This window comes from Rattus norvegicus, chromosome 15 (assembly GCF_036323735.1).
Source record: "Rattus norvegicus strain BN/NHsdMcwi chromosome 15, GRCr8, whole genome shotgun sequence".
Lineage (NCBI taxonomy): Eukaryota > Metazoa > Chordata > Mammalia > Rodentia > Muridae > Rattus > Rattus norvegicus.
Window position 1 is genome coordinate 31,568,788 of NC_086033.1, and position 15,599 is coordinate 31,584,386.

Genomic DNA, 15,599 nt, shown 5'->3' on the forward strand with positions numbered 1-15,599 from the left:
GTCCTTTCCCTGGGAGACTTGCTGGGGCTCTGGCTCCTAGCAGTTAGCAGAAGAGTCTACATAGTATTTGTAAGACCGTGTGTGGGTGTGTGAATCAAGGAGGATCTCAGAAGCTCATCTTTGGGGAAGGGACAAAACTGACAGTGAGCTTATGTAAGTTGTTACCCTAGTTTCTTTCATTTACTCTTTTATTAATCTAATTTATTAAGTTTTAACTTCTAATATTGCAAGTTTCACCCTGGAACCCTGATATGCAAATTTTCTATTCTGTCTTACCACCTAAGTCCACACCACAGCAGTCTCATTAACTGATTCCAATCCAAACAATGACTGGAATATTACTGCAACACACAGGGCACTGCTAGTGACCCCACATGCTATTTACCTGTGAGGCATGATGAGACTCACACGGGACCAGTATACCAGGAGTCAGGCTACTGTACACGTGATAGATATATATATAGATATATAGATAGATAGATATAGATATAGATATAGATATAGATATAGATATAGATATAGATAGATATAGATATATTACAAATGGTGGGATCTTCCATGGAACTAAAAGAAAATCAAGTGACTCTTTGTGCTTCTGTTTTTCCTTCTTATAAAATGGTAGAGAGTGAAGAGGAATTTAGACACGGATAGAGGGGATGGATGCTAACCTGTTCCCAGAAAAGTGACCATAACCTCAAGGAAAGGGAAGGCCTAAGATAGTCCAAAAATCCCACCACTGCTCCTCATTGTATAATGCTGGCTTCATCGGGGAGGATTCTAGACCAACAAGCAAATGTCAAAGCTTAGGGGAAGTTTGGACAACTGAGTTTTTGTAGAGTCATATGTCATTGTGTGACTACGGAGCCAATAATAAGCTGACATTTGGGAAAGGAACGACTCTGAGCGTTATACCAGGTACGTTTGGATGGCAGCTACTTGTTTTTAAACATAAGCCATCACCTTCAAATGAGGAACAACTGCGTTGTCCACTCATTAGCATCTTCCACTGTGTTTCTATCTGGTCACGATGGCACTGTGGGCAGCCCCCAATAAGAGAGCCTTTAAGACTGTTGTCAACGCCTTCGGGCACTTGGAAATGTTAAGTCTGTTTCTGTTAAAGATTGTGTCTGACTAATGGCTGCTGAACTGAAGTTTTAATATTCGGGAGCAAAATGCATCTAGAATGGAGGGAGAGAGAGGAGAATACAGGCTGGACCCAAGGTCATGATGGTCGGAGCATGGGCGACCTGACCCAAGAGGAGACAGCGAGGTGCATGCTGGTCACTGAATGATCACCTTGCTCTAACATTCTTGACTAGCCAAGGCTTCTATGTGGGCACAATTAGGAAATGAGCTATCTGGACTCTGTAACGAGAACTCTTAGAACAGAGCTAGTTAGGTAAAGTTCTGTAAGATCCTTTGGTGACTGACAGTGATGAAAAGCTGATATTTAGGGTAGTGGTAACATTCAAAGCAAATTTCAAATGAGTCAAAAGGACCATGAGCTTCTAAACTATGCCCCCCCATGGCGCTTGGTGCCGTGTTCTAACTGGGTCCTCCCGGAATGTTTGCACCCTTGCCTGGACTGAGTTCCGGCATCAGAGGAGACCCTTTTGTTGCTCTCTCGATGGTGTGTTCTTGCTGACAAACTGGCCACTAAGCTTGCAAGTATAAAAAGGATTCTTAGGCCACGTGTGTTAATGACCTCCTCGTCATCCCACGAGGCTCAGAGGGAGGTTTTGCACTCACCCTCGCCATTCACAGAACAAACCTAATTTCGATTAACTTCAGTGTCACTGAAATTTCGCTTTGTGAGACAATTTCCATTTTCTACATGAATGGAAACCTGTCCCTAACAATGATTTGGGGTTAACATTGCCTCACAATTCCAGAATACTAGCTACCCAACTGGGTCTCTCAAAGTAAATCCATTTGCATGGCTGAATTCTTATCTACATTAGAAAGGCCAGAATCAGAAGGTCCTCATAAGCAGTCTGCTGCCTTCATTTGACTTTCCCAAAGTTCCTCAGGCTTAAAACAGTATAAACAGAAAGCTATTTCCATGCTGGCCTAGGTCTCCAGGGCCTCAAGGTGTAGGCATCTCAGCTGCTACATTTCCAGACTGGTTTGGCTATTTAGAGCTCTCCAAACACTAGAAATGTAATGAGAATAAAAAATTATATATATATGTATACACACACACACACACACACCTCTATTTTATTTATAATTCTCATACTTCTCAAGGAACTGTTTTAAATTCTTTCTCAATAGTGTTACAGTCTCCTTTCTCTTGGTCCCTTTAACTTTATGAGGTGTGTGAAGATGAAATATCCATTGAGGTTCAAAAAACATTCCTGAGATCTACCTTAATCTTTCCCTGCCAGAGGGGTTCAAAAAAAAAAAAAAGATAGGAAACTGACATTTGAGAAGTAGATTAAAGAGGAAATCCAAATTAATCCCGAGGAACGATTCTCAGTAGATAGCTCCTTCGACAGAGCCTGTCAACACCACAAGCCTCCTTGCCCAGTTGTCTGGACGGCCTGGAACAGTCATAATGATGTTCATCCCAGACCTGTCTTGAGCAGAAATGTCCGTCTCTAGCCCCAAAAAGTCCTTGTGATTTGTTTTGCTTCGGGTAGTTTGTCATTCTGCACAGTGTTCTGAAAGTAATAGAAAAGTGCATTAGGGAGCTCCCAAAATGGAAATTTAGATTGTAAATATATGACCACGATAAATAGACAGCAAGGAAAATGATGAAGCGATTAGAAACTTAGTACATTTCTCTAACCTAAAGGGGCGTTTCTATAAATAGTTTGAAGCTATCAAAGAGGGGCAGGAGGAGTGGGGGAGAGAGACGGGCAAACCGATTGTCTCCTAATCCCCTCATGTCGCACTAGAAACTGAGAGGAGAGGGATGCCTTGTCTTCTGTCAAGACTAGAGGGCATGTGCGAAGTGTCCTCTGGGGTTGACTTTGAAGAGAGCTCCCTGTTAGTGGCGATCCTGACAATGAGGCTGTGGGGTTTGGCGGGGAGGGGGATGAAGGGCGTTGAGAAATAAAATCCACCTAAGCACAGAGCGGCAAGAGGATTTCTGGGAACAGGCTTCTCCCTGGCTTCTCCGTGAACCTTTTAACCTTTTCTGTCTTAGAGCTGAGTACTGGGTCCCTGAAGTGGAGACCCAAGAGTTGGTCCAAAAACTTTAAGTAGGAAGCCAGCTTAACTTCACTGGGGAGACTTTTAAGTGTGAAGATTCTTTTAATCCAGCTGTTTTATGGAAAGCTCTGTAAGGGCTGGATGAAAGGGTGAGAGGAAAAAAGTTAAAATCTATGAAAGGAAAGAAATAAAGACATTAAATGTCCGACAAAGAACCCAAAATACCTGATATATGTCCACAACTGGCAATGGAGACATTGTGAGGGACAAAGGGGCAAGAGGAAGGGACGCAACTGTACCCCTGTCTGGTTTTCTGAGGCTCCTGTCGTTTTTCCACAGCAGACCTGACTGCTGGGAACCTGCCGGGCTCCCCCAACAGAGAGGAAAGAGGCTTGTGGGACCAGAAACCGGGGAGTTGATTGTATGCAACTTCAATAAACAGCAGAGAAATAGTGACCCCAAAAGTACAATAAACTAGAAACTGCACGGATACCAAGCCGGAGAAAACAATTAGGAAGGGAGTGGCGTACCGAAATGAAGAAGGTGGCTTAGTCATAAAAAGCGCAATTAAAAATTTTATTTAAGACTAGAGATATAGGTACAGATATAGAGATTTCAAGTTTATATATCATCACCCTCCATTGGCCTCTCAAAGCCCAGATCTTACCTGCTGCGCTTCTCCCAGGCTTGTTCTCAAAAAATCTGCTAACTTGTAGTTTAGGGCGAAGATGAGAACAACAGGGCCCTGCTACAGGAACAGCCCTGGTCCTGTTTTTGTAAAGCCTCCCCAGGCTGTGGGGACAGGAAGTACCAGCTACAAACTGACATTTGGGAAAGGAACTCTCTTAACTGTGAATCCAAGTAAGTATTGCGGGAACGGCACAGGGGGGCATTCGGGCAATTCTCATTCCAAGCATTGCCCCTCCAAAGCATCCCAGCTTAGCTTCTAAATCTGAGCGGATTTATTACAGAGAGGTGGTCCCCAACGCCACTGTACAAAGACTAAATTGCCTCTAGCCAATGATAGCCCAATTATTCATCTTAAATGAGATCTTTGGTACAGGGAGGCAAATTGAATACAGGATCCAGAGGGATGAAGCTCAGGCCAGAAAGGATTTTCTAGAAAGAATGAAAGGAAATTGGCATGTTGTGACTATGCAAATTTAGTGGGTCAAAAATAATGTAGATACTAAAACTTCCCCCAAATGAGGAGGGACCCTGTAATTTCATTAACTAGTGATGGGAATTCTAAAGATTTTTTTTTTAACCTTCTCATTCTTTCTCTTAAAGGAACTGTTCTCAGTTCCTCCTAGAGCACTTGAGGTCTCTACAACAGAGACTGTTGGGAATCACTGGGGAAGAGCACTTAACCCCTTTTATCTTCTTGCTAACAAAGTTAATGATTCAGGTTGTGATTGTGTTCACCTGAGACTGGAGAGATCTGTCTTTCCTCTTAGTTGGGAGAGCCGAGCAGAGGCAGTCTCTGCTTCACATACAATGCTGCCCCTCCCTAGTTAGGATGTGTGCGTACGGAAACAGGTAAAATCGTTATAGAAAAGTCACCGTGGTTGCTATTGAGACACTTTTTTTTTTTTTTAAAAAAGATCTGTGTTGCCGGTGGATTTTGAGAATATACTTCAAGACTGACCTGTTCTAAAATCCAGCTAAAGTGAAAATAGGAAAACTTTGAAGGGCACGAGTCTCCTTTCTGATATAAGTGGAGCACCCTGGAGGCTGCATAAAAGCCAGATTCCTGGTTTCATTTATTCAGCACTGTCTTCTGTGATCAAGAGAAGAGTCACACTGGAGTGAGGGTGTTAAGAAACAGGCCCAGGCAAACCTCTTAAAAGGACCTGCTCCAGGAAAGGGACGCCAGGGAATGATTCAGGGTAAGATGTACTGAGGCAGGAGGCAACAGTGAAGTTCTCTGGCACACAGCTTACCACAGTCTGGGATGCACCCAGGCTGCAGAGAGCGTACCACATGGTTGATGCACTGCCCAACAGGAGCAGAATCGGCCCATGTGGCTATCTGGCTATCTGGCTTATTTCTATATGACTATAGAGATAAGAAACAAACATGGCGCTGTCAAACTGCAAGCATTCCTGTGCTTATCAAGCAGGACGCCTCAGTGGGCACACAAGGCTGGGGACCAGGCAGTAGGTATTAACTTTTGCTGTCTTACAAGAAATACATTAGGGCAGAATTCTGTGCTGGGTTTTCCAGAATGGAAAAGCCAAGACACCCTCTCAGCTCTTCATTGGCTTCTTTGGAGCCTGAGGTTTTATAAAAGCTTCCACACTTTATGATGTTGGTAAACCAGTCTAGTCATGCAAAGGAAACAGCTGTGAAAGCCAGGCAATCCTCCAGGCACCCTGGACCATCACTGCATGCAAGGTTCCTCCGTGCAGTGGGCTTTTTCTTTGCCGTGACTTCAAGGCAAGGCTGGGGTCTAAGAAGTTCTGTTTCCTTCTGTCTACAGACCACAGGTTGTTGCCGTAGCCGCTCTTGGGCACCCACACATCCGAGGGTTTCAGCTAAGAGCAATCATCCTACTTGACTTATGGTCTATAGGTTAATGGAGAGGGTTTCAGAGAGTAAACAGATAGGAAGGGCTGCGCAAGTCCCTGACTGCTCTGCTCAAAGCAGATGCATACTTCTTAGCCTCTTTGTGCACCCTCCTAATGGCAGTGAGCAAGCTTTAACTCTTGGCTAATAAAAAAATTGCTAAAGGGGCAAATAGAACATCTACCATAAATTTAGTTTTTAAAAACGTTTAAGTTTAAAAGTCAAAATGAATTAAAGGACCAAAGTATGCCGTGGAATAAAACCTCGTGAATTTTGTTCTTTGCAAAGTTCCATGGCATCTAGCCACTAACAAAGCCCCCAGATTCCCATGGCTATGACTGTTAGCACTAGGAACTTCCTGTGTTCAAGGGATGAAGTTTACAGCTCTCTCAAGTAACTCTACAGGAATGTTTCTTTGGGACCCCTCTTATTGTCTCCACTGTAGTGCCAGGTCACACACCTCTGCTGAGATTTCAGGATGCCAATCTTTCCTGGGTTGAGAGTCGTCCCAAAGCAGCTAATTATATTAACAGATAGCTCAGTGTAAGAATAGAGCTCAGAGGTGAGCTTTCCTGTGGGCTGTTGCTTCCGTTCTGTCAGTTCAAGACAGACAGAAAGCAACACTGTGTGGAGGGAGGCTCAGTTCAATATGTCCGGCATTTCCCTATCCTGTGCTGGGGCGAGAAGGGAGCTGAGGAGACAGTGCTTTCTCAAGGCTGGAATCTAAACCTCATCTAATTCTAGTCAGCCTCCAAATGGCGGAACACTCTCCTCCTGTCTCCTCGTAATCAATTCATTGTCATCAGAAATGTGTGACACCTCGAGGGGAGGGAAGGACATGCCTTGAAAACCAAATAGAGAAATCGTCCTGAAAATGATGTTGTAAAATGGAAATGAGACCTTTAGAAGAGAGACACTGAACACGGAAAAACCAGTAAGGCTCATTATGAAACCAGAGGACACAGAGGTGGGGGCGGGCCCTGGATGAAGCCCGTCAGTGTCTCTGAGCCAAATGTAGAAATGGTCTCCTGACCTTCAGAGAATTGTGTTCAGCTTCATAGGCCCAGGCCTTTCTCGGTGAGTTTACTTTCCCTAAAACTAAAAGGTAAAGGTGTCTGTGAGGCCCAGGGTTCCACCTAGTGTCGTCGTAGAGGTATCTGTGATCCTCTAGGTTGCACCTAGGGTTTTTGTAAAGGCCCCTGTCACAGTGCTAACACTGGAGCTGGCACTGGAAAGTTGACGTTTGGACAAGGGACCCTCCTTAGGGTCCATCCAAGTAAGTGAGAAAGGACATGGCACCATGATGGGAATTCTGAGGTGGGATCCCTGGTACCAGGTTTAAGAGGACTGCACAGTGTTTTTGGGCCACGCTTTGCTAAGTAAACTAATGGTTGTTCAAGGTCCTCTGTCATCTGCAGTGCCGATAACTCTCTTCCCTTTGTCAGAATGAAGCTGATCTTGAGAAAGCTAGAATCTTTACCCCTCTCACAGCCTTCCCTGGAAGAGAGGCTCTAACTTTTAGGAGGAGGAGAAGCCCTTGCCAGATGACTCCTGAGAATCCTATCTTACATTTTCCCAGCATCCCTATCAGAAAGGTCTCCCTTACAGCAACCTCAGACTGTTCTTGACCCAGCAAAGGCCATCTCCACTGGTGCCCTCCACATGAAGAGAGATAATCAGAACAGGGTACGAATAGATGTGTCATACATATTCAGTTCGGAAGGGTTTTAAATGAAGCAGAGAAAGAAAACCAGAAATCTGGTTGGGACTATACGGTCTCATATCAAATCCCCCCATGTTCTCTGCATGTATCCGACTTCATCTATTAAGGCAAAACTGCAAAGAGAAAAAGGATGGACAAAAAGGAGTGGCCACTATGTCCATGCCCCATCACCGAAACCACCGGCAAAGGATTACAATTAATTCCAGGATGTCCGATCCGTGGCTCAAAGCCTTTCTTCTCATGGTTCCTTGTATCCTTGCCAATAATTAGAACAGATAGGAAGACTTGGCTCTGGTGAGTTTGCTGTTGGATCCTGCTGGGAAGAGAGGGAGATGTGACTATCTTTTAAGATGCATAAAATTCCTTCTGTCGTTTGTTGTAAAACCTCCCTCTGCAGAGAGATATGAGACAGTGTGGCGAAGCCCATATATGGAAAGAGACACAAGCTGGAGGAGCCCCACTCAATGTCCCCGACATCTTCATTCACTTTCCCACTCCAGGGCTTTTAGATCTTCCTTGTGGGAACCCTGTGGGAGCCAAATAGATACGAATTAAAGACAGCCTGGAGTTTGGATGGTGTAGGTGTTTAGAAATAATAAATTCGATGAATGGCAAGCAGGAGAGGAAACAGTTAAAAGGAAGAAATAGGCTTTTTGGTGTAGCTTGAGAGGGCTGAATCAGGAGTTGGGTAACAGAGAACTATAGTTGCTACCCTAGGATCTCCACCAAGGACAGTGTCTTCTCATGAAGAGACATGTGGCCAGCCCTGTGTTGAATCAGCTACTCTTCTGCAGGCAGAGAGCATAGGACAGAGTCTTAGGTATGTGGAGAACATACCTATCATCATGCTTTTTATCTGACCTTAGCAGCACAGAATCACACGAGGTGGGCATGGAGCGAGGCTGTTACCAATACTGCTCTGCTTCAGTGTGGGGCTGTTATCAATGTCTCAAATGTGAAAGGTGTCTTCTAGCGAAGCCTGGTTCTCTTGAGTAGAGTCCAGGTTGTAACAATATTGCTCATTTGTTGTTGTTCTTGATGATGATGATGATGGTGGTGGTGGTGGTGGTGGTGGTGGTGGTGGTGGTGGTGGTGGTGGTGGTGGTATTGATGTTGTTGTTAAGTTTCCCCAAGCCCAGGAGTATGAGTGCCAACACTGAGAACTTGACATTTTTAGCTCGGGATCCAATTGACTGAAATATGCCAATGGGGTCTGAAAGGCCAAGGGTACCTCCGGAGCACAGCCTTTGTTGTTAGCTCTCTGGCACTTGTCATTTCAGCCAAACGCATCCACTTAGAAAGGTCAGCTCCTCATTAGCCAGACAAATGAGAACAACAGGCTGACCAGAGGTAAAGGTGCGGGGAGTCCAGATCTCGGCTCTGGAGAGCCTGGCATTTCTAGCCCTTCAATCACAATGTGCTGGTGAGCCTATGCTGTCTGCAAGAAGGTAGATCGATGAAGCTGAGGACCTGGTGTCACCAGGCTAGCTTAGAGATGGAAATGAGAGACGGAAGGAAATGCTGTTAGGGTAGAGGGATGGATCACAAAGATGAGAGGAGACCAGGGAGCTCGATGTCGCCCTTTAAAACCTGCAGTATGCCAGAGGTTCTAATGCCACCAAGGAGAACTGCATGTACCCTGCGGGTGTCCTGTTATTCCTGACAGAGTCTGTTCAAAATGTGTCCCCTACTCAGACCTCATAGACTGAGCAGGACCTGAGGTGCCTTTTGAAGTTGTATCACGAAAGCCTGGGATCTTTGCTTTGCAAGAAGCATCTGACAGTTTATTGTAAAGGGTTGATTTGCTGTGTAACATCCTCTAACAGCAAGCTGGTGTTTGGGCAGGGGACATCCTTATCAGTCATTCCAAGTAAGTTTGCAAGGCTGCCTGTGGGGCAGTGGTTCTTAACCTTTCTAATACTGGGATCCTTTTATACAATTCTTCATGTTGTGGTGACCCCCAACCACAAAACCATTTTCGTCGCTACTTCATAACTGCAATGTTGCTACTGTTGTGAAACATAATGTAAATCTGATATAGACGGTATCTGGTCTGTGGCCCCTGTGAAAGGGTCCTCCGAGCCCCAAAGGGGTCCAGAACCACTGCTATGGAGTGTGGTAGGTGGGATTCATAGTCATGACTATGGAGCTCGGTGACAGGGTTGATGAGGACGTAAAGTCGAAGAAATTGAGGTCTGTTAACTTGGACTTGAAAAAGAGGTCAATGAAAAGCAAACACACAGGTTTGTCCTTAAATGGTGCCGTGGTGGGTATGGGCCTTGAAAGTGGAAAGGAAAAGACCTGCGGTCCGCTACCACACTCTCACCGTAAATGAGCTAAGCAAGGTGGAGAGAATGCCGGGCGCGGAAGAACTGAGATGTCTGAGAAGTGAGGCGGGGTGGGGGACAGCAGCATGCTAGCCTCAGTCTGGATTAACGTGGGGAGAATGAACTGTTTTAGAAGTTTAATAAAGAAATAAAATCCTCCCCAGAGCCAAGAGATTTCATAAGGAATCCTAGGTTTAAAATGTGTTTTAGAACCGTATGATCAGCAGGAGAGAAATTAAGCCTTAAAAATAAAAGACTAGAAAAGAAAAAAATGTAAATACCCAAGCATAAAAACAAGTGGCCTACACTTAAATTAGACAGGAAGCCACAGCAAAGGCGCATGAGCTGTCCTTCTAATCCCCTCCCAAGAGGAAGCCACCTTCCAGCAGCACAGGGTCACCGGTGCTTTAAGCCCTGGAACTTTCCCCCTCTAATACCCTTGCCAGGTGTCCTTTCAGGGAAAGTGACAACCAGGCTGTCACTCCCCACTTGCCCACACGGGGGGCCCAGGTGTAGACTTTAGCTCTGTCTTCTGCTGGTTTTTGTTGAGGTTCCTATCACGGTGGAACACGGGAAACCAGAAATTGTATTTCGGGAAAGGGACAAGTTTGACCGTCATTCCAAGTAAGTAAAAACAAATTAACAAACAAACAAAAATTCCATCACCATTCTGTAGAATCCTGAACCTGCAGGAGCTATCAAAAGTTTGCTGCTTGGGTTCCCCTGATCCTAGAATGCTCTAGATCATTGCACAGGCCCCTTGTCGTCCCCTAAGGACGATCTATGCCAGGGCAGGTCCTCATTTCTGTGGGGAGGGGAACAGACAACGGACATTTGCAGCAATCGCCTCCTGTCTTGCTCCCATCACCACAGTACACACCTCAGGAGCAGAGGGTAAAGGGATGATTCAACTGAGGCAAGAGGGACAGAAGCCATGTGGGAACACGGGGAACCTTCAGGAAAAAAAACTGTAATCTGGGGAGGTGTCGAGGTGTGAGAAGCATGGCAGGAGTCCCCGGCTTGTATCTGAGCTTAGGCACAGGCACAGGCAGAAAAGGGGGTTCCTGTCCTCTCTAAAGACAAATTTAGCAGAGTGTCACCTGCCAAGCTCTCCTGATGACAGTCTCAGTGGATGGGTCAGGCAGTGTTAGGAGAGAGTTTGATGTTGCTGAAGTGTTGGAGGGAGTAGGCTCAGAAGAAATGAAGTGGGGAAAGAACAGATATGGGCTGGACCTGGGCCTCCCTGCACATTTGTAGCAGATGGGCAGGCTGGTCTCCATGTGGGTTCAGAAGCAGGGGAGGAAGGGGGGCTATCCTAAAACCCGTTGCCTATATACGGGATATGTTCTGGGATGCCTTGCCTGGCCTCAGTGGGAAAGGATACACCTAGCCTCGCACAGACTTGATGTATCAGGGTAGGAGGGTACCTGAGGGGCCCCAACCCACTCAGAGGAGAGGGGGATCAGGGAGAACAGCTGTGGGAGGGGGTGACCGGGAGGAGGGCAGTGAGTGGAATGTAAAGTGAGTAAGTAAAATAAAAAAATTAATAAATACAAAATAAGAAAGGGGATAGGGGCTTGCAGGAAGTCTACAGAGCTAGCATGGTGGATTTTGTAATGGCTTGGCACACTGTGCCAAATATGGAAATGAGAAAATGACTTTTGGGGCTGGAACCAGACTCACTATTAAACCCAGTAAGTATTTCACCCCAATCAGGAAACCAGCCACTTCGATTTTAGGGATCAAACGGGACCGACCACACAGGCTTAGAGAATTTCTGTGTCCTCTGTCATTGCTGATAGAGGGAGGTGGCAGCCAAGTATTTGAGTTTTCTGGGGGAACTCCAGCCTTGGATATTTAACTCATAACTAGAAAATATGATTCGCAATCCCGCTTTTTGCTGCCGGCATCACGCGCTAAGGTGACATGTGAACTTAGAATGCCTGCGTCTCCTCTTTTATCTTGTTTGATGATTTTTAACTTCGGGTGCTGGGGAAGTGTTGGGAAGAAACAGTAGGAGCATAAGTTGTCAAGGAGACAAGCAGGAGACACGGAGATTCAGACAGAGAACTCCTGGCAGAACAAGGTGATAGAATCAATCCAGCCTTGTGTCTCTTGCCAACTGCAAAAATATTGGGAAGGTTGTGAACATGCAGGGGTACCCAAACCAAATAAATTTAGGGGAAAGTCCAGGTTCTCCTCCCCCAATCCCAAATGGAGCCTGTCAAATAGCTTATCTAGATGCCTTTGAAAGCATGATTCAGGCCAACACAGCAGTGTGGCTCACAGCTAAAAAACCGAGCTTAACCTTGAAAACAAGTGCCTTCTCTGTGGACTATGCTGCATGCTTTTTGGTGTCTGGATTTGCAAAACTGGAATACAGTGAACTGTTGGAAACACTCTGAGGTGAGAGACGAAGGTAACAGACAGATACAAAGGCAGGGTGTGTATCCACAGATACAAAGGCAGGGTGTATATCCACAGATACAAAGGCAGGGTGTATATCCACAGATACAAAGGCAGGGTGTGTATCCACAGGGAAATGAGCAAACAAGGCAGGCAGAGTCCTCCTCCCTGTGGCTAAAGCTGTAATGTTCACCACGTCACCAAAGGCATCACAGAGCAGAAAGCCTTACTGAAGGAGCAAGAACCACACAGGGATGGAGCCTCTCCAACCTGGGATTTCCCAGCTGTCCAAACCACTGTGGTTCCTGGAGGAAAACTCTGTTTCTGCTTTGGAAATTAGAAACCTAAGTCTTGAGGATTTGAGGATCCGTATGGCTCAGACTCTTACAGAGACACTTATATTATCAATCACTTTCAAGCCAGGCTGGCTAAAGCAGTTAGATCAAGCTCTCTCTCTCTCTCTCTCTCTCTCTCTCTCTCTCTCTCTCTCTCTCTCTCTCTCTCCCTCTCCCTCTCCCTCTCCCTCTCCCTCTCCCTCTCCCTCTCCCTCTCCCTCTCCCTCTCCCTCTCCCTCTCCCTCTCCCTCTCCCTCTCCCTCTCCCTCTCTCTCTCCGCCCCCTTCCAGGAAAATGGTCTCCTCTGAACCCGGACACAGGTAGCTCAGAGTTCTTAAGAGTGACAGTGACAGAGCTAAGCCACAGGAGTTGGGGACCCAGTAATTGTCAGCCTGCTCCTTCCCTGATGGCCCCATAGTTGCAATGATTCTAGAATCATTCAGAGAAACGTCTCAAGGTGAGACCATAGTACACCCAGGGGAAGTGCAACTGAGAAAGCTCCCAGTCGGATGCTTTCCCCAAAAAGGGGACAGACCACCTCTAAGGCAGCTCCCAGCTGCAGATATGCCAACGCCATGCCGAAGCTGTAATGAGTTCACCCTCCAAACAGACCTCCCAGAGGTTTCTAAGAGGAGGCAGTTGCCATGGCTTTGGAGCTGGAGGACGTCTCGGCAGAGCGGAATAATTTAGAACAGGAAGATCTGATAGGACTAATGAGATGAAAGGAACTTCTGACTTGAGGGCAAGAAAAGTCCTGAAAGAAAGGATACACCGAAGGGTGCGGAGGGCAGCGTTTATCCCAGGCCAAGCAGTAAAGAGCAAGCAGCAGCCAAATTCCAGCTCACAGTTGACCATTTCACGTTTGTACGACTCTGCAATTAGTATAATGTCTTTAGCTTTCTGGACAAACACCATTGGGTCCTAAGTGTAAAGTAGGGGAGCCTCACCTTCAGCACCCACATCCCTCACCCGCTTACCCCACCCCCACTCTGCCCACACAGAGTTTTTGTACAGGAGTTTGAGGCTGTGTGAACTACGGAAACAAACTGATCTTTGGCTTGGGAACCATTTTGAGAGTCAGACCTTGTAAGTACCAAACGCATTCTGATCTACCACGATCCCAACCTGAGCTTCTCTGTATACTGAAGAGGCTAACTTAGGAAGGGCTCAGTTCTAAGAAACAAACAAAGCCCCAGGTGCAGTGTAGACAGATCACTGGTGTGGCCCACTTAAGAATTTCCATGCAGTGCCTTGGAGAGCAGGGTAAACACCAAATTCACTGGTGTGGTGCACAGCTTGAAAACTGAGTTAAAACTTGAAAAAAAATTGCCATCTCCACAGACCATTATGCTTGCTGTTCGGTGTCTAGATTTGCAAAGTGGTGACCTTGGATGGTGGTGTTGAGCTTAGATTTGTCCTTAGCCTGGGACCTGGGTGTGATGTGCACTGCTGGCTGGCAGGCAGTCTGCATCAGCATGAAGAGAGAGCCCAAGCAGACATGTTGGTAAGAATCGGCTGGTGAGAGCCCGGTTTCTCTGCTGTTATCGGTGACGGTGAGAAAAAAAAAACAGTGCAGACATGCTGGCTTTGGCGATGGGGACGAACTTGGAGTGGGCACAAAGCGAGGTCTCCTCTGTGCCTTTTAGTATTGTGTTTGCTCTAGACTGACGTTTGGCTTGCCCTCCTTTAGATTCGGATATCCAAACCAGCATCACGTTGTTGTCCTTGTTGTTGTTGTTGCTGCTGTTGTTGTTGTTGTTGTTGTTGTTCTTGTTTCATAGTCTCTTACGTGCCTCTGCCTAAGGTCCTCCATGCTACCCACCCCTTCCAGGTAGACAGAACTTCCAGGGAGTCCGTGGTGGACGTGTCCAGAAGACACGAACAGTGGTGTAGTCAGTACCTATATAGGGCCTGCATTCTCTGGCCCTCTGCCTTGGTAAATATTTCATGCTGACAATAAGTCAGAGGAAGAAGTGACCAGTAGCGTAGACTGGGGTTATGAGCTCGTGCTGACATTTTTAGCTCAGGGTGTATGTTTCTGTCAGAGAGGTTTATGTCAAGGCTTGCCTCAGGGTGTGAATACAGGAAGTGGAGACAGACTCACCTTTGGGAAAGGAACTCAGCTGACCATCCAGCCCTGTAAGTGCTTCTGCCTGGGAGATGGGAGTCTGAATGGGAAGTAGGTAGGGATGTTTCTAAATCCTACTTGGAAGCCTCTGGTCCAACTGCCTCCATTTTAATATATAGAGGGCATTGAGCCACATAGATGAAGGAAGCTTCCTGGGCTCATGCAGTCTGTACTTCAGAGGACTCTGAGATGTGCCCCTTGTACCTGACTACATGTCCATTGTGGTACATTCTAGACTCCAGCAAACAAAAGATTGAGACATAAAGATACACTGGACACTTAGCTGGCCACATCTCTGCCATGGAAATTATTTTCACAGGAAACTTTGCAATGGGTGTGCTCACAGAGTCTCACCGTTTCTCCTTGTTTGTCCTCGTGGCTTTGCTTTGCTGACTTAGGACCTAAAGTAGGGCACTTATTAATCACTAGGTTTCTCTGCTGCATCACTCATAAAAAAATGACAAGACAGACACATTAGCATAAAACCCAGAAGAGAAGTGGCAAAGGGCTCAGTTCCAGACATGTTCAGAGTTGAACTTGACAACTGCTTGGCTTTAATCAACTAGCCTGTGCCTATGACCAACTGAGGCCAAAGGGCAACAGGATGTGGTCATCCAGCCCTTATCTGACCAGAGCCCTCTGCCTTCACCAGAGCCCAGGAAAGCTTTCTCTAGCTGGCTGGCTCGAAAGAGGCCATTGGGAGAACTGAGAAGGCTGTAGAGACTGGCTGGGAAGTAGAGCCCTGGGTTTCTGGTATGGAGTGCCTCACAGTGTAACTACAGGCAGTGACAGAAAACTCACTTTTGGGACTGGAACGAGACTTCAGGTCAACCTTGGTAGGTACGAGGAACTAGGAAGTAATTTGACTTGGTATTCCTGAAAGAGAAGGAGTCTCCTAGAGATGTCCTAGCTGGGAACAACCCCTCCTGCCCTCCGGTGGGAAGAGATCTCATGGA

General features: G+C 46.3%; 1 gene segment (V, D, J or C); it reads left to right on the forward strand.

Moving 5' to 3' along the window:
• Positions 1-827: 827 nt before the first annotated feature.
• LOC685078 (T-cell receptor alpha chain V region) overlaps positions 828-15,599 on the forward strand; it is a 66,009-nt gene continuing 51,237 nt past the window's right edge. The window contains 1 exon segment of the V gene segment in view: positions 828-915. Coding sequence covers positions 843-915 — 73 coding nt within the window.